General features: G+C 43.0%; 1 protein-coding gene across 6 annotated transcripts in view; it reads left to right on the top strand.

Annotated features, from left to right (window-relative positions):
• Cux1 (cut like homeobox 1) overlaps positions 1 to 26,851 on the top strand; it is a 329,325-nt gene that overhangs the window by 178,226 nt on the left and 124,248 nt on the right. For all 6 annotated transcript variants that reach the window (XM_041648337.1, XM_041648338.1, XM_041648339.1 and 3 more), the window contains exons 5-7: positions 16,788 to 16,925; positions 19,577 to 19,700; positions 26,545 to 26,621. In XM_041648337.1, coding sequence (XP_041504271.1) covers positions 16,788 to 16,925; positions 19,577 to 19,700; positions 26,545 to 26,621 — 339 coding nt within the window. The remainder of the gene's footprint in view (positions 1 to 16,787; positions 16,926 to 19,576; positions 19,701 to 26,544; positions 26,622 to 26,851) is intronic.

The raw sequence follows: 26,851 nt of genomic DNA on the forward strand, positions 1-26,851 counted from the left end.
TTTGTCATGCTCTGAGCTCAAAATTCTGACCTTGGGATTTTCTGTAAGCGTTTGTATGTGAGAATGGGTTTTCTGAAGACTGTGCCCAAAACCAACAAGGAAACTTCTGTATTATAAATGGATTATTTGGTGCTTAGGGTACACTGCATGCCCTAGTTTGCTTATCTGTTGCTGTAATAAGACAGCAACCAAATCAATTTGGGATAGGAAAGCATTTATTTAACTTATATGTTCTGATCACATACATCTTTGAGAGGAGTAAGAACAGGGATCTAGAAACAAGAACTAAAGCAAAGACCATGGAGAAAAACTGCTTACTGGCTTACTCTCCATGGCTTGCTCAGCCTGCCTTCTTGTACAACCCAGACTTCCTGCTCAGAGGTGACACTGCTTACAGTGGACTGGGCCCTCCCACATCCATCACTAATCAAGAATTGCCCACAGGAGCAATTCTCCTTCCCATGGTTGCTCTAAGTTGCACTGTTCCTCAGGTGCCAGCAGTTTGATGAACACCTCTTACATTTTGGTTTTTTTCTCTTATTTTACTTTTCATTGTTGGCGGTTGAATCCCCCGGGACTTTGTACATGTTAATCAGCTTGGTTCTCTTATATGTAAGGCATCTGAGAATGTTTTCTCAAACCATGTGATGTCCACACTGACTCCCAGGATGCAGAATTTATAGGAAAAGTACAGTCATTTCCATACCATTCATTCTCCAAGTGTTCTCTTGGTTCCTCCTGCTCTCTGCTCCTGCCATCACTGCAGGATTCCACAGGAAAGGGTGTTCCAGATGGGAGCCGAGCCTGTCAAGCTGGGGAATTATTATTTTGTGGTCACAAAAGACCTACTTTCATTTTGACCTCGGCTGCTGTTTTCAAGCTAAAACATATTCTGTGCAAAGTCACGTTTGTACCAGTATTTTCCCCTAGTGAAGTTTCCCAGATAAGTAAACACTTAACAGGTTGTTGGATTCTTTATCTGAAATTATTTTCTAGCTTCGTTTCCCATAGAACACAAATATATTGTTTTCTCATTAAAGTTATATTTTATATATAAAGATCTTATATTTTTATAGTTGTCATAATTATCATATTGGACTGAAGAATTTTATTTTAACGTTTATTTGCTTGTGTACATATGCACATACATGTGTGCCACAGAGCATGTGTGTCCATCAGAGAACAACTTGTCAGAGTCTGTTCTCCCCTTCTATCATGTGTGTACTGGTAATCAAACTTGGGCCCACAAGCACCTTTATTCTCTGAGTCATTTCAACGGCCCATGTTTGGGTTCTGAGGCAGGGTTGTGCTGTATATTGAAGGGTGGCTTCAGTTTCACTACATAGTCCAGGCTAATCTCTGGCTCACCACAATCCTCCTGTCTCAGTCTCACAATTACTAGAGATAGAGGTGTGTGTTACAACACCAAGCTTGAACTATCAGTAGTTTTCAACCTGTGGGCCATGGCCCCTTTGTGGGTAGCATATCAGATCTCCTGCATATCAGATATTTACATTATGATTCATAACAGTAACAAAATTACAGTTGTGGAATAGCAATGAAAATAATGTTGTGTTTGGGGGTCACCACAACATGAGGAACTGTATTAAAGGATCGCAGCATTAAGAAGGTTGATAAAGTGTCTGTCTAGCATACATGAAGCCCTAGGTTCCATCTGTAGCTACGTAAATCCAGACACTATGGTAAATACATGTAATCCCAGCACTCGGGGTGAAGGAAGATCAGGAATTCAAGCTCATTCTTGGCTACACACCAAGTTCAAGGCCAGCATGGTCTACTGGAGGGCCTGTCTCAAAAAAAAAAAGAAAAGAAAATGTTTTCTTTATCAAACTCAACTCAGACACTTAAATCCCAGGTAGATCACTACCCTCAGCATGCTGTGCACTGACAGGTCTGACAAGTTTCCTAGGAAGCTGGGCTGGGGTGCTCCACCTGGGTCATGCAGTCTGGCGATTGCTTAGATGAGGTAATCCTGTGGCTGGGGCTTCCAGGAAAGGCCTGGTCAATAGCGCCTCATTTATTGACAGCCACCCAGCCAGGCAGGGGTCCAGGAGCCTTCATTGTCTGTGGGCTTTAGGCTGCAGTCCAGTAGAACACAGAAGGACTTGTGGACATATTGAGTTGTACTTAAGAGAGACAAGAACTCATATTATCAAGAAGCTTAGGGAAACCGACAGGTATGTCAGCTACATGCCCTGTGGTTCAGTGCCAGGAGCTCAGGCAAGGCAGGATTGCCAGCCCCGGGAAGAGCTGGGTCGGGTCCTGAGGTGGCACCAGCCGCCATGCCGCCTAGAGCTGTATTTGTTGTTTCTTCTTGCTCCTTGTTTGTGGAATCTACCAGAGGGAAAGTGCCGTATGGCCAAGGTCTATTCTCTTGCTCTGTGCCCACCAATAGGCATACAGAAAATATGAGCCAGGCAGGTTATAGAACCTCCAGGGACCCCAAGCCATTTTTAGCAGCAGTCACCAAAGAGATAGCTTCATCTCTGTCTAGCTCTCATTCCCAGGTGAAAGCCTGCATGCCAACTGTCTCCTGAACTGTCCATTGGGATGGCTAATGCCCCCTGTTCCCACCCAAGGGACACTGTCCTCTCCCTGGACCCTGCTTCTTTTGAGTGGCACTTTCTCTTACCCATATGCTCACCCAAGGACCATATAGTCACCCTGTCCTCCTAGCCTGTAGGATGTCTGTATCCCAGTTCCTGACACTCTTCTTTACATTGCAGGTGCCCCAAGCACAGTTCAGTTCACCTCTTGCTAGACCTGCAGATTAATTTATATGAGGACCCAGCATCCTAAAATGTTCAACCTTATCCTGACACATTTTGCTCTGACCTCATAGTCTAGATCTGTGTAGTTTAAGTAGAGAATTCACCATCTTCCTACCTCAGCCTCCCAAATGCTAAGATCACAAGCATGCATTGCCATACTCAGCTTCCTGTCATCCCCCTCCCTTTTGAGATAGGGTCTGATGTAGCTCAGAGCTACCCTCAAACTTGATATGTAGCTGAGGATAACTTTAAACTTCTGATCCTCCTGCCTCCCCAACCTGAGTACTGGAATTAAAAGTATGTACCACCCTTTGACTCCAGGATCTCATGCATACTAGACAAGCAGTCTGCCAACTGAACTACAGCCCAGGCATCTCACTGCCATTGTAACTATGGTTGCATGCTGCATAACAATGTTTTAGTCAACAAGGGAACACATATACAGTAACAGTGGTATTATAAGACTGTCACCTAGTGATTTCCTCCCTGTTTTTGCTTCTGTAATATTTCTTCAGAAATGACAGAATCCAGTAAACATTTCTCGGAATTTATCCTCATAGATGCTTGACTATACTTGCTAACTGGGTTCTTTTGGAAGGGACACTCAAACAACATGGCCCTGTTCCTAATCATTTCCCAGGCATCTACCCCAGTGTCTACCAAGTAGTAGAAATTTGGTAAATATTTAGCCAGTGGATGTACAAGTGGATGTATCAAATCATTTCTTCAAAGTGCTTTCTGAAGTCAGATGGGTGGTGCTATAATCCCAGCACTAGGGTTGTGGAAGCAGGATGCTCAGAATTTAAGGTTATCCTCACCTCTGTAAGAGTTTCACTATAGGGCAATATGAATGACATAAAACTGTGCGGGGTAAACTAAACACAGTATGTACTTAAGGTTTCCTTGGTCTGTAGCTTTCTTCAATCAAATTTATACCTTGCTCCTGTGGTTGACACCACCCATGGGAATGAACTCCCTAGAGTATCTAAAGTATCAGACAGCATCTACTGCTCCAGAACAGATTGTCTTGTCACTGCTATGGACAGGTTTAATAGCTCTCTGAATTTTCATTTAGCTTTTATGTCAGTCTATAAAGATTTTCATGGCTGCAAAGGTATTGAGACAGCCTTTCCATTTGGGGTCCAGCACATGTGCTTGGCAAGTTTTCCATCCTGTGGCTTTAATGCCTAGCACATGCATTTGGTTGAACAGCTCTCCTGCCTGCATCCCAGCCAGGATCTCCTTATACCCTGCCTATTCACCTGCCCCGACTTCTAGCCACTTCGTGGACTAGGAGTGAAGGAGAAAGACTCTGCCAGCTTTGACTTCTTTCATCCCTCATGTTCACCCCCCTACCCCCACAAAGCAAAGTGTGGTGGTACACACCTATAATCCCAGCACTTGGAAGGGTCAAGAAATTCATAAATACACCAGACCCTGCATCTATTCATCAGTTAAGTGAGAGTAGTATTGCTCTTGCAGGACCCGAGTTCCTAGCGCCCATGTTAGGTGGCTCACAACTGTCTGTAACTCCAGCTCCAGGGATCAGATAACTTTTTGACTTTCACAGGCGCGCGCGCGCGCGCACACACACACACACACACACACACACAAATAAAAAAATAATTCTAAAGAGACCTTGTCTTAGTTAGGGTTTCTATTGCTGCAGCGAAACACCATGACCAAAAAGCACATTGTGGAGGAACAGGTTTATTCAGTTTAAACTTCTACATTGCTGTTATTACCAAAGGGGGTCAGAACAGGATCTCAGACAGGTCAGGAGCTGATGCAGAGGCCATGGACGGGTGCTGCTTACTGGCTTATTTTACATGGTTTGCTCAGCCTGCTTTCTTATAGAACCCAGGACCAGGGATGACCCACCCACAATAGGCTGGGTCCTCTCCCATCAACCACTAATTAAGAAAATGCCCTACAGCTGGATCTTACGGAGACATTTTTTCCAATTGGGGTTCCTTCCTTTCTGATGATGCTAGCTTGTGTCAAATTGACATAAGACCAGCCAGCACAGATCCTGTCTCCAAAAAACAAAAACAATCAACTATCAAAAATCCCAACATGTTAAAGATACTGACTAGACCTTTATTGCAAAATAACCTTGAGTTATTGGTCATTATCCCAGCAGTTAAAATAATAATGGCCTAATCTTTCCTTAGTGACAGATTTTTTTTAAATTATTCTTTTAAGATCTACCTGCCTCTGCCTTCACAGTGCTAGGATTAAAAACATGAACCAAGCTGGGCGGTGGTGGCGCACGCCTTTAATCCCAGCACTCGGGAGGCAGAGGTAGGCGGATCTCTGTGAGTTCGAGACCAGCCTGGTCTACAAGAGCTAGTTCCAGGACAGGCTCCAAAGCCACAGAGAAACCCTGTCTTGAAAATCCAAAAAAATAAAAGCATGAACCATTGGGTCCAGCTCAGGTATGATTTGCTTGAGTTGGGTTTTTACTCTGTCACCCTCCTGGAACCTATAATTCTCCAGTCTCAGCCTCTCTAGTGTTGGGATTATAAGTGTGTGCTACCAACACACTTAAGAAGTCAAAGCCTTAGACTTCCATAAGAAGGCGTTTTACTCAGTCACTTCTGTGGCTCCAGTTTAGTTTTTTAGTAATTCATTAGTTATTTTATAATTTTTTATTATGTGGGTGTGCTTGCATGTTTGTGCCATATCACATATATAGGAATTAGAACCTTTAGAAGGTGATTTTCTCATTCCATTATGTGAGTCCTGGGGATCAAACTTGTATCATCAGGCTTATCAGCAAATACATTTACCTGCTGAACTGTTATCCTTGTCTCCATTCATTTATTTTTTTTTTTTTTGAAACAGGGTTTAATGTGGCCCAGGATAGCCTAACACTTGGTGTGCAGCCAGCACTGGCCTTATATATCTGATACTCCAGCCTCAGCTAGTGCTAAGATTCTGAGCATGCCTCACCATGCTTGGCTACTTTTTTTTTTTAATTCCACGCACTTCTCATTGAGATTTATATCCATTCTCTAACAATTCACCTCATGAGTACAAGTGTCATGACCATTTGCCAACTTTGTGACCTGATAGGATTCCCCCAGTGAGGCTCCCCTCTGCTTCAGTTTTCCTATTCTTGAGGCTGTCATCTCTCTGTATTTGGGTCCATGACTGTGGACAAGGGCAGAGTTTTGGATGGTTTCTTGATGCCAACAACTTTCCAGCGGAAAAAGCACAGTCTAAGACATGCTGTTCAAGACACTTCAATTCTGCCAGCACCTCCTGGCAGTCTATTACATCAAGAAGCCTGAATGAAGAACACCAAAAGACTCAATTCCTTTCTTTCATCCCACTCCCCCAACACTGCACACACACTTTGGTCAGTAGAAAAAATATTTCACAATTACAATTTGAGTAAAGCAGCTTGTATCTCTAACTGACGATACTTTTAAAGGGTGACGCTCTCTCATAGCTTGAATATTACAGAATGGCCTCCTTTTGAAGGCTCTGCATAGAAGGAATTTTCCTGTTGGCATGCATAATCTGCCAGTCATTAACCTTGAGTGGGTGACTTTCTTCAGATTTTCATTCTGTGATAATGTATTTGTTTTCATGGTTAGAAGAGGACAACATACATAAATCAGCAGAACAATCACTTGCAGTCTAACTTTCTCAGTTGTTGTGCTGTCTAGTTTATGTCAGCTTGACATGAGCTAGAATCATCAGGGGAGGGAGTCTCAGCTGAGAAAATGCTTCCTTAAAGTTGAGCTGTAGGCAAGCCTGTAAAACATTTTCTTAAGATGGGGAAGGGTCTAGCCCATTGTGTGTGGAGCTACCCCCTGGACTGGTAGTCCTGGGTTCTCTAAGAATGCAGCCTGAGGAATCACGGAGAACAAGCCGATAAGCAGCAAACTTCCATGACCTCTGCAATAGGTCCTGCCTCCAAGTTCCTGCTCTCTTTGAGTTCCTGTCCTGAGTTCCTCATTGATTAACAGTGATGTGGGCATATAAACCAAATAAATCCTTTCCTCCCAAGTTGCTTTGATCATAGTATTTTATCACAGCGAAAGTAACTCTGACTAAGTGTTGTAATAGGAGCGGCGGGCCACGTTCCTGGCGCCCGGCCACCCGCACGGCTAGCTTTATACCCAAAATAATTACACGGAAACTGTATTCTTTTAAGCATTGCTTGGCCCATTAGTTCCAACCTCTTATTGGCTAGCTCTTACATATTGATCTAACCCATTTCTAATAATCTGTGTAGCCCATGAGCTAGCTTACCAGGAAAGATCTTAACCTGCGTCTGTCTGGAGTGGGAGAATCATGGCGACTCCCTGACTCAGCTTCTTTCTCCCAGCATTCTGTTCTGTTTACTCCGCCTACCTAATTTTCTGACCTATTAAAGGGCTGAGGCAGTCTCTTTATTTAACCAATGAAATTAACACAAAACAGAAGACTCTCCCCAATCAACTAAGAGTTGCCCTTACCAGTGCATCACAGATAAGAGCACAGTTAGCTGCCTACTTGTAAAGTACTCATAAAACTAAAACATGATCGGCTGTCTGCTCTGGAAAGTTCTTGATGCAGTAATTTTGGGGAGGTGTGTGTGTGTGTTGAGATAAAATCTGAAAGAATAAGGCTGTCCTCATACTCACTACATGGCCCAGGCTGTCCTGAAACTCTGAATCCTGCCCAATCCTTCCAAGCACTGGGTTTACAGACCTGTGTCACCACACCTGGTTATCAGTTTTGTGATAGTGGTGTGTGCCTTTAATCCCAGCACTTAGAAGGCAAAGATACATTACCAGCACTATAAAATATTCATCACCTCATGAATCAGGGCTCCAGTCCACATTATAAGAACTGCCTCGGTTTCTTTGATTGTCCTAGGAAACGGGACTGTAGTTTTGGTGTGGTGGTTGCTTTTCTTATTGCTGTGACAAAAGCAGCTTAAGGGAGAAAGGGTTTGTTTTGGCTCATGGTTTTAGGAGATACATCAAGAGGAGAAATGCAGCAGGAGCACGAGGCGCTGGTCATATTCCATCCACAGTCAGGAAGCCAAGAGTTGAATGCTGGTTCTCAGCTCACTTTCCTTTCCTCAGTCCAGGACCCCAACCAGAAAATAAGTCTTCACTCCTCAATTAAATCTTTCTACAAACACCTTCATAGTCAAATCCAGAGATGTATTTTCATGGTGATTCTAAATCCAGTTAAATTATTGACAGTGAAAATTAACCATCACAATATGACATGGGTTTTCTGAAGTGATAAGTGAGATCTTCCTAGAAATAGCTCATTTGTGGGTTATTCTATTCCCAGAACTTTATATAAAGTTGGCACAAATGGTACACAACCTTTTATTGTTGTTTAACAATACAACAATTACAAGGTCTCAGTAGCCCCAGGTTGACCTCAAAGTCATTAGCTATTGATGACCTTGAACTCCTGCTCCTTCAACCTCTACCTCCTAAGTGTTGGGATTACAGGTGTGCACCATCATGCCCATTTATGTGGTGCAAGGCTGGGCACTGAATCCAGAGCACCAAGCATATTAGGCAAATACACTATAAGCAGAGCTATAGCCTCAGCTTGAGGTCTGCCTTTTAATGTCCCTCCACAGGGGTGAAATGGCCAGCTAGTCCTTTGTGCTGTTACTTTCTGGTGAGGACATGTCACAGACAAAATTAGAAACTTTCTTTCCATTTTTCCTTCTTCTCTGTTGACCATAATGACTCCTAAGGAAAGCTGACAGGGTCTGATGTGTCATATAGAAGTGCCTCTTGGTTTTCCAACCACTATGTCATTGGTGTGCTAGCCTTCGAGGCTGGAAAAATATGGTTGCCTCTAGTCCGATTCCAGAGGGATAGTCTAGCTCAGGTATTCTAGGTCTCCTGATGTTGGCAAACTAGGGCCAGTGCCCCCGACTCTTGTAGTGTGACTGTAGTGGCCTGAGACCTACAAGATCTCCCTCACAGGTGTCCTGTCTGTCCTCCTGGGACATTTTGATTCATATTACTAAGAAACAACCTGAGGCACCAAACCAAGACAAAAAGAGAACAGGGACATCTGAAGAGCAGTGTAGCTTGGGTTACAGGCAGGCACTCAGCTGCCTGTGGCTCCTTGGCCTGGAGCTGGTCCTAAAGCTGCTTCAAGATACAAGAAGCAAAGAGGCAATTATCCTTCACACTGGAGGAATTAGAAACCAGACAGGAGACAACTTTTTTTTCCACCCTCCATGACCAGGACACCAGTAAAACTTGGCATATCTTTTATCTCAGTGCCTTGTTACATGCTGTTGCAGTGATCAATCAACTACAAACTCTTAGTTTTTATTTTTAGTTTTACAGAGTCCATGCTGACCTCTGCGTCACTGTATACCAAGGATAGCCCCTTGCTCTGGCTTCTACCTTCTGAGTTCTGGGATTGCAGGTGCATGCCACCATATCCTGTTTATGTGTGGTTGAGTGAATTGTAGAGCCCAGGACTTCATGCATGCTAGGCAAGGGGTCTCCCAATGGAGCCATATCCACAACACCCAGCTATAATCACTTTCAAGAAGTGAAAGTTACAAGGTGGATGCCTATGTCCGTGCCAGAAGCTTTGGCATGCTATCCTCATTCTTGGTCCTGCCTACCCCAAACCTTGGCTGTACTGGTGCTTTGAGAACTGAACTGATCCAGGGAATCCTTGGTGTGCTTGCACACAGGGGTATCTGGTCTGGTCCCATCCATTTCTCCCCATCCCTCCACCCCCAGCCCGGCCATGACTGGGGTGGTCCTGGCATGCTGGGTATCTAGACAGCTTTTTGTCGGTTGCTCATCAGCATGCTAATTGTCATATAACTAATTATGCCTTGAATTCCAGTTGATTTTCTTAATGAGACAGCTGGGTTAATTATGTAATCGTATGATTACATTAGTCCAGAGTGTCCTGGCAAAAAGTAGAGTCTGCCTCTATGTGATGTCATTGCTGGGACGTTGCTCACAAGGAACACATTCATCCTGATACTGGTGGCAGGGGACAGCCCTATGCTGCCTGCAGAACTGTCTGTGCAAACATGGGCCCAGGGTTTAAGATGGGCTTCTAAGCCCTCACAGTATGAGGTAGATCTGTTTGCCACAAGCCCAACTACCTCCAAATCTTCCCTGGCATAAACAGTCCTAGCCAGATCTGAAACAGACTTGTCATCTTGGCAGCTTCAGTGAAGCCCATCAGTGTGCCCTCAGTAATTCTGGGAACTCTTTGTTTGACACTACTTCACTTTATTGGAGCATGCCAGCTTCTTGGGTAGTAATCAGAGACTCGCAAATAAAATGTTTATATTAAAGTCCTGGAGGGCCGGGGCGAGTGGCTTGACCAGAGTGGATAAATGACCCCAACATTGTCTTGCATTATGGCACCATCTCCACAGAAACAGATGTTCCTGGGGTCCGCGCTGTTAAGTCACCACTCCACCTGATTACACTGGCGCCCTGGTTCTTCCTCTGCCTTCTCAGCACAAACTAGGTGACTTCTGAAACTCAGCATTGGTCTTCTTGCATATGTCGTCCAGGATTCTCGTCTTTCCTCACACCTAATAAGCACACCCCCAGAAGTTGACCCTCACTTATGCCCTTCCTATCACCCCTGCCACTACCTCCCTCATCCACGGTCCAGTGATCCCTTACTCCCTGGGTTCACCCTGCCTACTGCATCTTGCTGGCTACTCTTGGCTCCGTAGCCACACCCATCCGAACAGAGCATTGGCCAGAGATCTTAATGTATCTTCAAGCTGACCTCAGAGACTCACTTTATAGCTGAGGATGGCCTTGAATTTCTGATCTTCCTGTCTCTGCCTCCTGAGTACAGGTGTGTGGCTCCAGGCCTGGTTTGTGTGGGATCAAACCTAGAACTTCATGTATGCTAGGCAGGTACTCTACCAACTGAGAGCTATCTTGTTTTTTAAGGCAGGGTCTTTCTCTCTTGGCATTTGGACTCTCCAAGTAGGCTAAGGTGACTGACCAGCAAGCCCCCAGGGGTGCTTCTGTCCTCATTGGCAACTAGACCTGGCATTGCCATGGGCTGGGAATCAGAACTCAGGTCCTCATGCTTGTATGGCAGGCACTTTACCCACTGAGCTGTCTTCCCAATTTGGCGTTTTTGAAACAATTTGTCATCATATTGACTCGTCTGGCCTCGAACTTACGTAGATCTGTCTATCTGTGCCTTCCAGACTGCTAGAATTACAGGCATGAGCCACCACACCTGGCTTTGTAAGGAATGATCTGCTCCATCTAAAATACCAAAATTATTCGCATGATTTTAATCATAGTATATTTATTATCTTTTTTTTTTAAAGACAGAGTTACTATATATCCCTTGTTGGCCTAGAACAACTTATATAGACTAGGCTAGCCTCAAATTCATTCACAGAGCTCCACCTGCCTCTGACTCTCAGTGTTGGCACTAAAGGCGTATTCTGACATTTTAAGATCTGTAGGATGGGCCAATCGTGGTGGTGCATGCCTCAAATCCGAGCAGTCCAGGAAGCACAGGCAGGCAGGTCTCTGAGCAGTTGAGACCAGCCTGGTCTAAATACTGATTTCCATGCCAGCCAGGTCTATAGTGAGACCCTGATGAGAGAGAGAGAGAGAGAGAGAGAGAGAGAGAGAGAGAGAGAGAGAGAGAATATTATCATGTCCATTCTTTCATTCATTTTCTGATCTTGGGATTTGTAAATTCTAGTGAGACCCTGATGAGAGAGAGAGAGAGAGAGAGAGAAGAGAGAATTGTCATATCCATTCTTTCATTCATTTTCTGATCTTGGGATTTGTAAATTCTAAGGTTTTTTCTAGATCAGTCTGGCTAGAAGCTAATCAATTTCAATGATTTTTTTTCTTTAAGAACCTGCTTTTGTTTGTATTGATTTTTTTTTCTTTTTGCCTTTTCAGTTTTATTGCTCCCCAATCTCCTTTGCTCACTTCTGCTTACTTTGTGTTTGATTTGCTCCTTTTTTATGTTCTTAAGTGGAGGTCCAGGTTATGTTTTTACTCCATTGTGGCCAGAGTATATACTTTGGATGATATTTGTTATTTTGAATTTATCAAGACTTGTTTGCAGCTCTGCTTGTTATTGATGGATGTTCCTCGTACATATGAAAGGAACACTTGTTATGCAGCTGTGTGGGGCTACCAGAGTGCTTGGTAGTCTGTGTTCTTCAGGCTTTTGCATCCATACTGACTGTTTGCTGGGTTTCTCAGTGGAAGAGCATCTGCATAGAGTCCCAGCCATAAAGAGTTGTGGGCATGTCTCAGCTGTAGAGCCCTAGCCTTGCATTCTCAAGGCTCTGCGTTCCTTCCCCAGCACCATGGGAAGAAATTATACCTGTTATTAATAAATGTGAATGGAGATTTGAAATTTGTGCCCATGATTGTGGATTTTTTTTTCTTTTTTCTCATGTCCTGTCAGTTTTTGGTTACTGTATTTTGGGATGTATACCTCTAATCCTTTTGGCAAGCCTTTGAGAGCTAGGTGTTAATCTTGTTTATCATGTGTCCCTTCAGCACCCAGAACCACCCTAGTATCTTTATCATTAACATTATCTATTAATTTGATGGTGGTAGATGGTTCTAGTCATGCCTAGCACTGATCTCCTCATTCCTCTTGTGTCTCTATTAAGACAACTACTCAAGTATCTTTGTCTCCTCTTACTAAACAAAGCTTCTCTTTTCCATTTATATGGAGCCCATCTTCCACTCATCTGTGAGCTTGACTGGGTTTTTTGTTTTGTTTTCTTGATATTTGATGTACCTGGGCTACCTCTCCAGAGAGGCTGGTTCTTGCTGACTTGGCTCAGTGTCCCTTGCAGTGCCCATCCCTGGCCTTTCCCAAATCATGTAGCCACTTAGGAAACCCTTGTTAAATTAGTACATGAAGAGACAGTATAATTGAGGTGGCTGCTGGCTCAGGAAATAGCATTCTTAATTAGCATTTTGCATACCTGTTGGCCTAGCCAGCTTCCCTTCCCATCCCTGTCTCTGGGGGAGATGCCAGCGCCTGACACATCACAGCTTGCCCTCCCCCAGCTTCTGCAGGGATGACTAGAATTAATGAGATAATGTTACTGCGCTTAGCAAAATGTGCTGAATAAATCCAGGTGATAGGGTTGTTTGTTATATAATTATGCTGTTTAAGTCCTGCGTTGCATAACGAACTGCACACTACATCTGAGCATGCTTCAGGAATTAACTTATCAGATAATCATAAAATGTTTTTTGAGTTTGTCATGGTGGGTGGATGGGGATAGTGGTAAAGCATGTTGGGATGGAGGCTAGGCAGGTGGCTTACAGAACTTTGCATGTTATTCTTCTGTCTATGGGTGTGTTCTTTCTCCTCCCTCAGACAATTCCGTAATTGAACTGCTGAAATCAGAGGCTTCTGACGTACAGCCTGAGACCTAACAATGCTTGTATGGAGTTTAAATGGCATTGGAAATCTTTAACGAGACAGAAAGCTATGATTTCCCCAGCTTAACATGCAGGTTGGGGTTTGGCTTGCTGAAGTTCATTGTTTCAGTCTCCAGCTCAAACATGCTAGGGCTATTATACCATCATGTGGTAATTAGCCATTCCTTTAATACACATAATAAAAATTAAGCCTAAGAGGTACTTTACCAATGGCTTTTACATATCCCAAAACAATATTTCAATGCTGTGGGCCTTTAGTCATTCTGTGTACCATCGTAAAGTTGGGAGTCTAATGCATCACACTATTTGAACGTTGAGTTCCTTTTCCATTCTGTAGCCAGTTTTGCTACTTTTACATTAACTTTAATATTGTTAAATTAAATATAGATGCCATGATGAATAATTACAAGAGTGCCAGAACTTCCATTTACAGCGGGGCATGTTGAGAATTTGTCTAAAGTCTTTGTTGGTTACGATTTGCTTCATAACATGTGTGTTCTCTGCATATGTTACTGGATTCCTGCTGAATGGCAAGATGAAAGCTATTTTTTCTTCAGAGACAGACACACTGGATCCTGGCCTTTAAATAGGAATGGCCCAGAGGAGCCCAAGGAGATAGCTCAGTCAGTACAGTAAAGTGCTTGACAAACATGAGAATCCAAGTTCCATCCCCAGTACCCATGAAAAAGCTCCTGTGAGTTTGTACTCCCCAGAGCTGGGGAGGTGGAAACTGGTGGGTTTCTGGAACTTGCTGGCCAGCCAACCTAGCCTACAAAGGAAGGAAGGATGGAAGGAGGGAGGGAGGAAGGGGAAGGAAGGAAGGAAGGAAGGAAGGAAGACCAAATTGACCCAGGTCAAATGAAAGACACTGTCTCAACAAAAGAGAAAGATTGAGGAAGATACCCATCATTAACACCTTGTCCACATGTCCACATACACACATGTCTAAAATGCGACCTTAGTTCTTGAAAAGTCAAATTGGTACTATCAGTTGTGCTAGAAAAGGCAACATCAGTGAACATCCATAGAGTTTTCTCCAAGTACAACACCTTCCCCTCTCCATCCCTGACATGGATCAAGTTCAAATTGTCCTTCTATATAAAGGAGGCTGTGGGCATATCACTCATTTCTCTCAAGCCATTTTCCCAGCCTGAAGACATAGAGGCCAAAGAGGAATCCAGGTTTCCTGGGAAGATACTGCAATCAAAAAAAAAAAAAAAAAAACACCTGGGATGCCCTAGGAATTTCATTTTTCTTGTTATTGCCACTCCTGCTTAGAAGAACTATGTTCCCAAAATAGCTCTGGCAATCTAACATAACATAAATATTTTAATGCTGATTGAAATAATAATGAAAAATCATGAATGAGAAAGGGAGACAGGCAGGGACTGTGTATATAGGCCACATAAGTGCCCAGTAGGCCTCAGATTCAGATGATGTACAGTGTTGGTATTAAGCCCCAGTGCAGGGCTCCCCTGGGGCTGCAGACTCTAGCTCCACACATCCTAATGACAAGTGGATAAACTCTGTGAACACAAAGACATCTCAGAGAATGCCAGGCTCTGGTGAAACAGCATCCACAGAGCCATGGTGGGCCAGCCCTGCTTCCAGGAACCAAGGGTGGTCTGAAAAATTAATGACTCTGGCATTGGAAAATTAAGTGAGCTCTTGAATATATACCCTCACTGATCTGCCATGTGTGGTGTTTAGCATTCCTTGAGATGAGACTAAATCTCCATAACCATCCCCAGGCGAGGCTGGCGCCCCTGCCAGAAATAGATTCAGTAATCTTTCTAAGCCTTGTGACTTGGGTATTCTTCTACTCTCAGAATTCCAAAGGGTGTGTTCCCCTGATGAGTTGTAATTGCCTCCTAGACAGAAGGAAAATGAAGATCAAATTGACCCAAAGCATTTAATGTCTGTCTGTCTTCTGCTGAGAATTCGTGGGAAAGCCAGAGGCCAAAACCCAGTCCTATAAATTGCATGTCTGATTTTTCCAACTGTAGACTATAATCTAATACTGAGTAAATCTCATGGCAGATATCATTCTTTTGGGGGCAGGGGGGCCAGTTTGTGTAAGTGTGAGTGAATGAACATCCATGTGGAAGCCAGAGGTCAACTTCAGGTATTGTTCCTCAGGAGCCGGTGTCTCCCGCTGACCTGGTGTTCAGAAGTTCTGCAAGCTTCGCTGGCAGTGAGCTAGAGAGGTCCATCTGTCTCCACCCCACTATTAGGATCACTAATGCCACACTTGACTTTTTATGTGGGTGCTGGGGACTCAGACTCAGGTCCTTATGCTTGTACACCAAGCTCTTTACAGACTGAGCCATCTCCCCAGCCCCAGTGTGTTCTTTTGTTCACAAGGTATTACAGGACAGGCCCAGATGCTCTTCTGCTCTCTGTATTCTAATGGGAATTGGTGGCTTCCTAGCTGACTGGCTGCGTGCCTGTCACAGGGGTAATGCTGGGTCACCTCCAGTTGTGCTTTTATAGGGGTCTCCAGTCTTAGAACCATCAGCTGCACACCTCTGACTGTTCTTAACACCCATCATCAGTAAAGGAGGATGACAATTTAAAATAATAATAATAATAATAATAATGACCATGTCATGCTGTAGATGTAGTTCAGGGGATAGAGCACACACGAATTGCAACATGCACAAAGCACTGGATTAGATATCCAGCAGCACATGATATAACCATGTTTTTACATGCCTCTAATGCTAGAATTTGAGAAATGAAATCGAGGATCTGAAGTTCAAGGCCAGCATGGTATATATAAACCTCTGTCTCAAAAAGTAAAAGAAAATAAAGGGTCATGTCCTTACAGAGACCCAAGAGTTTCCATGTATAGAATAGTGATCACCTGGAGTCAACCAGCTTAGGTCAGCTTTCTCTGGGCCTACCAGCCAATCAGGTGAACTCGGGCCAGCCTTTCCTCTGTACTGATTTTTAGTGCTACTTTTCTATACCATGTCATTGTGAGACTCTTGCAAGAGAATGTCCTGTTTGTACAAGTGTTATATGGCCTTTAGTTCCAAGTCCATGAACTTCCTAGACACATTTAAACAGAGACACCGTTCCATGGAGTAGTATCATCCAGAGAAGGCTCTGCAGTAAGATAGACATCCCTGGAGCCCCTTCCTCCTACTCAGTACACCCACGCCTCTCTTTTCACTGACCAATGGATGAAAATTTTTAGAGAACCGCACAAGAGTTGGCAAATACCAATGAGTCCTGTCGTCACCACATTTTTTCATATTAAGGATCTTGTATTGAGTTCCTTCTTTATTAAACTACCTAGGAGAAAGGAGAATTGAGGCCCCAAGAGTGTCTCCAGGAGGTGACTTTTGGATACTGGCCTAGAATTGCCAGTAAGGGACTGGTTTGGCTCAGAAGCACAGCACCTACTTAGCTGCCCCCCAGTAAAGAACTAAGGGTATGTCAGCATAAGAGGACTTGCCTAGAATCCACCAGTGAGGGCCTGAGAACATAGCTTGGTGGTAGTGTTTCCTGGATGAGGATCTGGGTGCAGTATGCTGATCTGTGTTCTCCCATTGTGTAGATCCTGTACCAGCCCTGGACCTCGGGCAACAGCTGGAAATAAAAGTGCAGCGTCTACATGACATTGAAACGGAGAACCAGAAACTTAGAGAAACACTAGAAGAATACAACAAGGAGTTTGCCGAAGTGAAACATCAAGGTCAGTGGCAAATCCTGCCTGGCTTTGCTTTCTTCCCCTTCCCCCCTTAATTGCCTTCTTCATACTGTTGGGACTGGCTGTAATTGTTACCCTCCTTATGAAGCCAGGGTGGGGCAAGCAGCCGAATCTCTTAAACAAAGATAATGACACTGCCTAACTATGCCACAGCTAAACTTTTCCTCCCGCAGTAACTACATTGGATTTTTTTATTGCTCTTGGTCTGGGCCGGATCAGGATTCTTTGAAAATTTCTCCTGTATCATCTTGTGATAGGATCTGTCTTTTCAAAGACTGATGTGTCGCCTCTGGGCGACACCTGTCAGACAGCCAACTCCTGATCAAAGGGTCATACACAGTAAGTCATTTAGTAACTGCTACTGATCCATTAAGACTCCAGACAAGACGCATCCTTGCAAGTTGTGTGCTTACACACCATTCTTCCCATGTCAACCTCATCCATTCATTATGGATCTCCTGGAAAAGAAAGGGGGGAAAACAGGCTCTTGACAGGACTACCTTACATTACAAGGCAGGAGAGACAAATGCTTTTTCTTGACAGGGAACAAACAAACATAAAGAAATTTGTTCTATAACCTAAAAGCCAAGTGTGTTCAAAATCCTAGAACCATGTCCTAGCCTGGTGTAAGCTGCAAATCCAGCTACTCTGGAGGCCAAGGTCAGAGGATCCAAAGTTCAGAGTCTGCCTAAGCTATAGGTTGAGTTTAAGGCTGCTCTGAGCAATTTAGTAAAAGCAAAAAGAGAGCTGAGGGTATATAGCTAATAGTTGTAAATCTTCCAGTGAGGGATTGGGGGTATGGTTCGGTGTTTAACCAGCCTTGCATCATCAAGGCCCTAAGTTCAATTCTCCATTGATAAAAAATAAAAACAAACAATACAAAATGCCCCAGAAACTCCTGGCTTCCTTGTGTTGAAGAAAAAAAAAAGCTATTCAACAGCAGTCACAAGATTTATAAAGCAACTCCTAAGTTTCTTTTGTGTCTATGTGTCTTCATGGTTTTGTTTTAGAGATACAGATGAAGACCTCGGTGGAAGGGAGGGGCATCAACCTGCCTGGCTCCTCTGCATCCCTGATATTTAGTGAGCTTTAGAAAACTAATCTAAAGCTCAAGGATTGTGAAGAGCATTCTTTTTCCCTTAGAGAATGTTGGAGACAGACTTGGGATGGGGCACTCTCTGTGGGAAGATCCATAAAGAGGCTGGAATGATGTAGGAAGAGCTCCAAGGACAGACAGGCCTGGAGAGTGAGGACAGCTGGCCCCTGGCTTCTCTTAGGGACCCTTGATCACACACTGCCTGGAACTTGAATTCATGGTGGGATGCAGAAAATGTGGGGATCAGATCCCAGTTGAGTCTGGTTCTACTGAGAATATGATACCTTTGAGACCACAAGGGACAGCATTGTCCTGCGTGGAAGGGAGTTGTTAGGCATGCAAAGCTGGGATTCTTCAAGACTTTTCTCTCCCCCAGCAACCTTCTGCAGCAGTTGCCAGTAAAATTTGTTTCTTTTGAAATGCCCAGTGCCTGGGTGACAGATGATTATGTGCACACCTGCTTTGTTACACATACCTAGAGAAAATCTAGTTCTTTTTACTCTTAGCTCCAGTGGCATGCCTTTTTTGCTACCTTAGAGACAATGATTTTACCTAGCCCAGCTTAACCTCAAAGTTACCATGTATCTCAGGCTGGCCTCAAACTCAGTGTATAGCCCAGTCTGATATCAGATTCACTGTAAACAGCCTTGGCTAAACCTCAAATTCATTCTGTAGCTCAGACTGCCTTCAAACTCACCATGTAGCCCATGCTGACTTCCAAACTCATCTTGCATTTAAGTCTATCCTCAAACTTACTATGAAGTTCAGAGTAGTCTTCAACTAGTAATACCTCAGCCTCCCCCAAAATGCTAACATCATTCCATTCCTAATTTGTTTTCAGAGAGTGTTCATGGGAACACACGAAATATATAATGCCTGACAGGTGGCACTATAGAGAGCTAGGGCTACAAGCCCTATCTGGTCTGTCAGTTTCTGCTTTTCCATTTATTACCTCAAATACTGTACCAGATGCTGAGAGTGTAAATGAACTCAAGTAGACGGCAACACCCAAATTCTATGGTGGTTTCTCCCTTCCCCAGTACAGTAAATGGCATTCAGCCACAGTGCCTGGCATTTTCCATTTCATGAGAAACAATAGCAAAGCTGCCTTGGTGCCTGATGAGGGCTATGTCTGACTCTACTTCCAAATGTTTGCACCCTTTCCTCTGTAGTAAAGTCTTTAAACCTACACCAAAACTTTATTAGTCTGCCCTCTGTAGAGAGGACCAACTTAAGGATGCATCAGTAAGACAATATATGTTTTATCATCGATTTCCCCCTTTTCTAAGTGTGCTGGAGGGACCACCACAGTCCTTCCTGGCAAAACCCATTGATCCTCTCCAACTTGAATACTACAAGTTCAATTTCACATTGAGGGAGTAAAAGGTCCCCAAAGGGACTCATAACCATTGATTTTGTGTCAACGTGGACAAGCTCAAGTTTAAAATACAGTGATCCCGGCAGGTTACAAAAGCCTGGTTCACCCAGCTATAAGGAACCGCTTCCCTTACCGTTGGTTTTTCGGTCTTTCATTCTGCAGAGGTTACGATAAAAGCACTTAAGGAGAAAATCCGAGAATACGAGCAGACTCTGAAGAGCCAGGCCGAGACCATTGCTCTGGAGAAGGAACAGAAGTTGCAAAATGATTTTGCAGAAAAGGAGAGGTGAGTGCAGCCTCACAGCTCCCATCACCACTACAGCACCAATAAACACTTCACCTTTAACCCTGACGTCACATGACAGTTTGAAAAATGCACATGTGAAATCAGCCCAGGTTGTTGACTAAAGTCTCAAAGCTCCTAAGCAAAGTTTTGTTTGAAAGGCTTAGATGTCACTCAGTGGTAGAGCACCTGCCTGTAGTCCCCACTGTGAGTGAGGCCTTGGATTCCATCCTCAACACTGCTGGAAAGTTTTGTTGAAGAAATGACAGCGATCCTTGCTTCTTCATTGTAAAATCCCTTGAGTGCAATGTGTCACTTTTCTCCTGGTGGCCATGACGACAGCAGCAGGAACACAAGTGTTTCTCAGACCTGCAGAGTGAGAACAAGGCTTGTATAAGTTGAACACAAGTTGACAAATGACAGCTGTACTTGAACTGAGGCAACAGAGGACAGGTTCTGCCAACATGTGCCCTCTGCAAAAAGCCTGAACTCCATCTACCGTCATTGAATCTGATATTTATGTGTCACGTAAAAAAATAGCTTTTGTTTTGTTTTGTTTTGCTTCTTTCTGTTGTACCAGTACCTCATAAAGCAAGGAATTGAGATCTCTAATCCAAAAATTTTGAAATATTCTTGACATGTAAATACTGAAAAAGTTAAGTATGCCCAGGACTGAGATCACTCAGAATCCATGCCTAGCATGTGCAGGATTGTGGTTTCCATCCCAGCACCAGAAGAAACAAAAAGTTCAGGCTTTTTAGAGCACTCTAGACTTGACACTTTCACCCAGTGCCATCTATATAAATATTCCAGAATTTTAAAATCTCTAAATAAAAGTCTGTCACAGTTGTGGTCCACGCGTTTTGGATGAGGGACCCTCGGCCCGGATCAGTAAAATGTACCCACCCATGCTGCACCTGACTAATGACAGTTATAGCTTTCGAATGACGTATTTTATTCCAGACTTTCTCCATAAATGAGTAGTTTTCCACTAATGGAACAATTTAATGAAAATCAGATATTTTTTTTTTTGTAAAAGCTGTGGGAACTCTTGAGCTTGTTAGTTCCAACTGTGTTAGTCAGATTTTTAAAAACTCTTTAGTTAAATTAAGATGTTAAATTTTAGCGCTAGCATGAGGAAATGCACATACATTTTAACAGGAGGCACTAATTAGATTTATCGTTTCAAGTAAGTGGCTAGGTTTACTCACTAGGGGTGTGAGGTGTGAGTGATTGTGGAGGCCAAAGGTCAGTGTCAGGTGTGGTGTCTTCCTCCTTTACTCTCCACTTTTTTCTTTGAGACAGGTCTCTCACTGAATCTGGAGACCAATTGGTCAGGTCCTCAAACTTGTGTGGCAAACAACTGACCCATTTAGCCATATCCCCAGCCCCAGCATGGTGTTTTATTCTACTTTTGAACATTGATTTCATGGTTAATTCACCAGAGTTCTATGGGGTGACCTCAAAAAGATCACAGGAGCCAGGTACAGTGGCACACACATGATTCCAATATTCATGAGTCTCAGGTACGAGAATCATGTGTTCCTTTTTGTTTTGAGACAAAGTCCTACTATGTAACCTTGGCTAGCCTGGAACTCAATAGGTAGACCAGAATGGCCTCGAACTCCCAGAAGTCTGCCTGCCTGCGAGTGCTAGAATTAAAGACATGAAAGACATACACACCTACATGTCATGGGGCTACATAGCAAGACCTTGTCTACAAAAACAAAATAAAGCAAAAATAAAAGATGTCCTGGGTAGTGGTGGTGCACGCCTTTAATCCTAGGGCTTGACTCTCAAGATAGGCAGGCAGATCTCTGCAAGTTCAAGGCAGCCTGGTCTACTAAGTTCCAGGACAGCCAGGCCTATTAATATAGAGAAACCTTGTCTTGGAAAACCAAAAGAAAAAGATGTCAGGTATCAAAGCTAAGCTGAGGCTCCTTCATAAAGCTCATGCTTAACTGCATGATGCCCTTGCTCAGTCTCCAACACCAATATGAAAGAAAGAAAGAAAGAAAGAAAGAAAGAAAGGAAGGAAGGGAGGGAAGAGAGGGAAGGAAGGAAGGAAAGAAAGAAAAGAAAAGAAAGAAAAACAAAAAAAACTTATTCTGGTTACATTTCTGTTACTATGATAAAATATGACCAAAAGCAACTTGAAGAGGAATGTGTTTCTTCTTTTAGGTCACAATTCATCATTGTTTGAAGTCAGGGCAGGAACAGGGAGCAGAAACAATAGAGGAATACTTCTTTCTTACACATTCCAGAAGTACCTGCCCAAGGATGGTACCACCCTTAGCAGACTGGTCCCTCTTTCGTTAATTAATGATTAAGACACTCCATACCTCTAAAATGCCTACCAGCCTATCTGATCTAGGCAATTTCACAATCAAGGTTTTTCTCTCAGATGACTCTAGGCTGTGTCAAGTTGACAATTAAATCTAACTAGGACACCTCCCATGTCTCAGAAGCTTCAGGGATACTGTGATGTTGACTTCATTGGCTCCATTTATAAAGAAGGAAAAGCTAAGTGTGGTGGTGCATGCCTTTAGTCCCAGAACCTGGGGAGCAGAGGCATTCAGATCTCAGACCTCTGAGTTTGGGGCCAGCTTGGTCTAAGACCAGTTCCAGATCAGTGATGGCTACATAGTTAGACCCTGATCTAAATAAAAACAAGTAAAAATGAACAAATATAAGGAAAATAGGATCAGGCATGGTGGCACATGCCTTTAATCTCAGCTTTCAGGAGATAGATGTAGGCAGATTTATGTGAATTTGAGGCCAGCCTGGTCTACATAATGAGTTTTAGGCCAGAGACCCCGTCTCCCCTTCCCCCCCAAAAAAAGTGGAAAGAGAACCAAGTCCAGAAAGTTGTCCTCTGACCTCCACATGGGCAACATACTTCAGAATAATAATTAAAATAATTTTTAAAGAAGGAAAATGGCCAGTATGGTGGTACATGCTTATAACCAGCAGTGTAGAGGTAGAGATAGGAGATTCACCCACAAGTTAGAGGCTAACCTGGGCTATAGCATGAATTTCAAGTATGGTTGAGCTACAGTATGAGATGATTTATCAAAAATAAGCATACAAAAAAGCATGGGCAATGCTTGATTGTGCAGGAAAATACAGCACTCTAAACCCCTCACTTCTTACCATGAAAACTGGATACAGGGATATGGGCCATCTCTAACCATAACTCTTCTTAGTCATGGAAACTATAATTCAGTAAAATTCACAACAGCCTGAGCAAACAATACGGCAAGATAAGAGTGAAAACCACAGGATTTAAAGTTCCATACATTCACTGGCAGAGTATTCCAGATTCCATCCCTAGCACCACTTACTCAAGTATGTTGACATCAGTTTTACTCCCAGCACTGGAGAGGTAAAAAATCAGGAATTCAAGGTTATCCTCAGCTCCATAATGAGTTTGAGGCCAGCCTGAGCTGCATGAGACCCATTCTCAAAAAAGAAAGGAAGAAAGAAAGAAAGAGGTTATGTATAGTGTAATTGATAGCATGCATCCCTTCAGCCTCATATACTATGAAAGTGTGGAAATAAACTGATATGGGAATGTGGTACTGTTCAGGTGAATTCAAATTAGGTAAAGGAATGGATTATATTAAAAGAAAATAATGTTTAGGGAAAGGAATGAAAACAAAACTTTGCCTTTATTACCTTTCTTTACATGTAGAAAAAATCATATGGAGCCAGGCATAGTGACTATGTCTGTAATCCCAGCAGGTAGTAATTAATTCATTATATATCAAAAGAGAACTTTGATACATATTTTTAAATATTTTTGAAGTTAAAAAATTCTTTATAATAATATCTGAAAAAGTATATCAATATAACCATCCAATATTTAAAACAAAATTTAAAAAACCAATAACAGTAAAGTTTTAAAGATATCAACAAAGAGAGAAAAATATATTTATACTGCATAAAATAATGGGTGAACTTTTATTTATTGATTTTTAACTATGTGTCTGTGTATCTGTATGTGAATTGGTACGGGAGAGTGCATGTGCATATATATTCTTTCATTTGTGTGTGTGTGTGTGTGTGTGCCTATATGAATCTATGTGCGCCATGTGCATGCAGTGCCTGTGAAGGCCAGAAATGGGCACCAGATCCCCTAGAACTGGAGTTAAGACAGTGATGAGCTGCCTCATATGGGTGATGAGAACCAAACCCCGGTCTTTTTAAAAAGAGTAGCAAGAGCTCTTGGCCACCAACCCCAAGCTCTTCTGCATATACTCAGAGCTCTTACAGATTAATGGAAGGAAATGATCAGTTCTACTTGCCATACATGATGGTACATGCCAGTAATCCCATCACTGAAGAGGTGTAGGCAAAAAGATTGGGAGTTCATGGCCAGCCTTGGCTACCTGGGACCCAATCTCAATAAACAAACAAACAAAACTAGTAACAACCTTCTAAAAGTGGGCAAAGTTGATATTTGAGCATACAAAGAGACAGCAATAAATATTGAGTTTGATTTTATCCAGTGTTGGCAGCGTTTACAAAAACACATTGGCAGGAGTTTAAATTAGAGGATTTTAATTGGGAAGTTCTCAATATCTATCCAAAACCAAAAACAATTACATAAAGCTTGTGACCATTAAAATTACTCTGTTAGAATTTTTTCCAACAGATTCACTCTCCAAGTTAGCCAAAAACATAGTTGACGAAATTTTAGCAGGAAGAAACTAAACAGTCTTAGGTATCTGTGGCATTTTGGTTCTGTTTGCTACTGAGAATGAGGGGTAGCAATATATGCTGAAGCAGAACACTTCCAAACTGGTGATGAAGGGAAAGGCAGACTGCCAAGCACACAAGTAAAAGAAAGGGTAGTTTCATGTCTCATGATCCAATACACAAGAGGCTGAAGCAGAGAGTTCTAGAGTTGAAGGCCAGCCTTAGCTAAAGGGAGTCCCTTCTCAACCCTCCCCTCCATAAAAGTAAGTGGGGGAAAGGAACTTATATTGCACTATATATCTTTGTTACATTTTAATTTAGTTCATACATACTGTTACATGTTACTGTATGCTACATTATTCAGCAGCATAAGACTTGTCAGTCTGTTGTGTTAGTGGATTGTGTATTAGTTCACATGCCTTTTATGTAGTTTGTGTGCCTGTAGTTACTTATTATACTGTTGCATTGTAGAAAGGGACAAGGGAACTTTGAGGAGTAAAAGAATTAAGAAAGACTGTACTTTTTATCCTCTTGTAGTGTTTGGTATTTTTTTTTAATTGGGGGTACCATCTTCAATCCCAGCATTTGGGAGGCAGAGGCAGGTGGATCTTTGCGATTTGGAGGCTAGTCTGGTCTACATAGTGAGTTCCAGAACAGCCAGGGCCTAGGTGAGAGACTCTGCCTCAAAATACAAAACAAAAACAAACAAAAGGCCTTGGGGCCTGGAGAGGTGGCTCAGTTGGTAAATTCTTGCTACAAAAGCTTGAGGGCCTGAGTTCAAATTTTCAGTACCCATGTAAAAAAGCCAGGTACTGCAACACAACTGTAATTCCAGAACTGGGGTGTGAAACAGGTAGATTGATTGCTAAGGCAACTGGATTGAGATCAGGGTTCAGTGAGTAACACTGTCTCAAAAATAAGTCAAGAGACAGTTGAAGAAGATACAGGCATTGGCCTCTAGCTTGCACACATGGGCACACACACATACTTGATCATATAATTTTTTTTTTATCCTCGGATATGGAGGTAGATCATATAATTTTTAAAGTGGGATTTTCTTAAGACTTGCTTTTAATTATGTGTATATGTATGAATATGTGTCAGTGTGTGTCCAGGTACCTACAGGGGCTGGAAGAGGCCAGAAAAAAAACCTGGAATTAATCACATGCACTCGGTAGCCACCTGATGTGGGCACTGGAAAATGAACTCTGGTCCTCTGCAGTTTTATAATTTATAATGAGTCCCCCCCCCCCTTTTTTTTTGTCTTCTGAGACAGGGTTTCTCTGTAGCTTTGAGCATGTCCTGGAACTCACTAGGTAGACCAGGCTGACCTCGAACTCACAGAGATCCACTGCCTCTGCCTCCTGAGTGGTAGCATTAAAGGCGTGTACCACCACCGCCTGGCTAAGGGTCCTCCCATTTTATAATAGACACACATGGGAAGTATTGGCAAAGCTTTTTTAGAGGTGACAGAGATTTGACTATTTTTTAAGCCATCATTTCTCCTATTTTGTACCCCCCGTTTATTGTGTTGAGCATATATTAAATTCATAGGATATAAAAATGATGAACTTGTTTTTAGATTTTTTTTTTTTTTTTTTTTTTTTTGCTGCAGACACAGAGGAAAGCATGTTGTCTCTTGACTGGGACAGCATTTGGAGACCATGGGAATAGTAAACTACTCTCAGATATTCAGAATTCCCCCACCCCCACCCACTGTGGTAGCATTTGTGCTCCACTTTAGAGGAAGGGACAGCTGTCACATCTGTTTAGGACATCCTTTATGCCAACAGATTCCTTTTCTGCATCAGCAGAATGTAAATGTATCATTCTTCTTCCCGACTTAGGAAAACAATGAGTGTGTGATGATGCTATTTGATTTCTTTTTAATATCTGCTATCTCAGAACAAGTTTCATATAGGAGAACCTGCCACACATGTCAGGTCCTGCAAGGTGCACACACTCCACGTTGTATAATGTACATTCACAAAGGTGAGATGCAGAGACTCAAGCTGTCCTAGGAGGCGAGGCAGGGCCTCCCTGAGAAGAGTGCTGAGCAGTGGGGCTCAGGGCACACAGCCTATCTCAGTAGTCAAAACAAGATGACCAATTTGGGTTCATTTTCTCTCTCTCTCTCTTTTCCCAGAAAACTGCAAGAGACCCAGATGTCCACCACCTCAAAGCTGGAGGAAGCCGAGCACAAACTCCAGACTTTGCAAACAGGTTCGATGCTCTCCATCCTATTTGAAGACACATGTGGAAGATGGAAGTAGGCTGGGCAAGCATGGCCAGTCTCCTAGCCTGTTTCTAGCCCCTCTACTACTTGTTGCTCCTGGGGATCCTGCAGCTAGGAATCTTGAGCCCACATAACTGAAGCCTGAATCCCAGGTTGCTCTACCTGACTGCATTAGTCACTGCATTGAGTTGCTAATGTGGACGTGGGTGGCTCTCCT

This window comes from Microtus oregoni, unplaced genomic scaffold (assembly GCF_018167655.1).
Source record: "Microtus oregoni isolate MIOR12 unplaced genomic scaffold, Mior012 000003F_ref0000135, whole genome shotgun sequence".
NCBI classification, from domain to species: Eukaryota; Metazoa; Chordata; class Mammalia; order Rodentia; family Cricetidae; genus Microtus; species Microtus oregoni.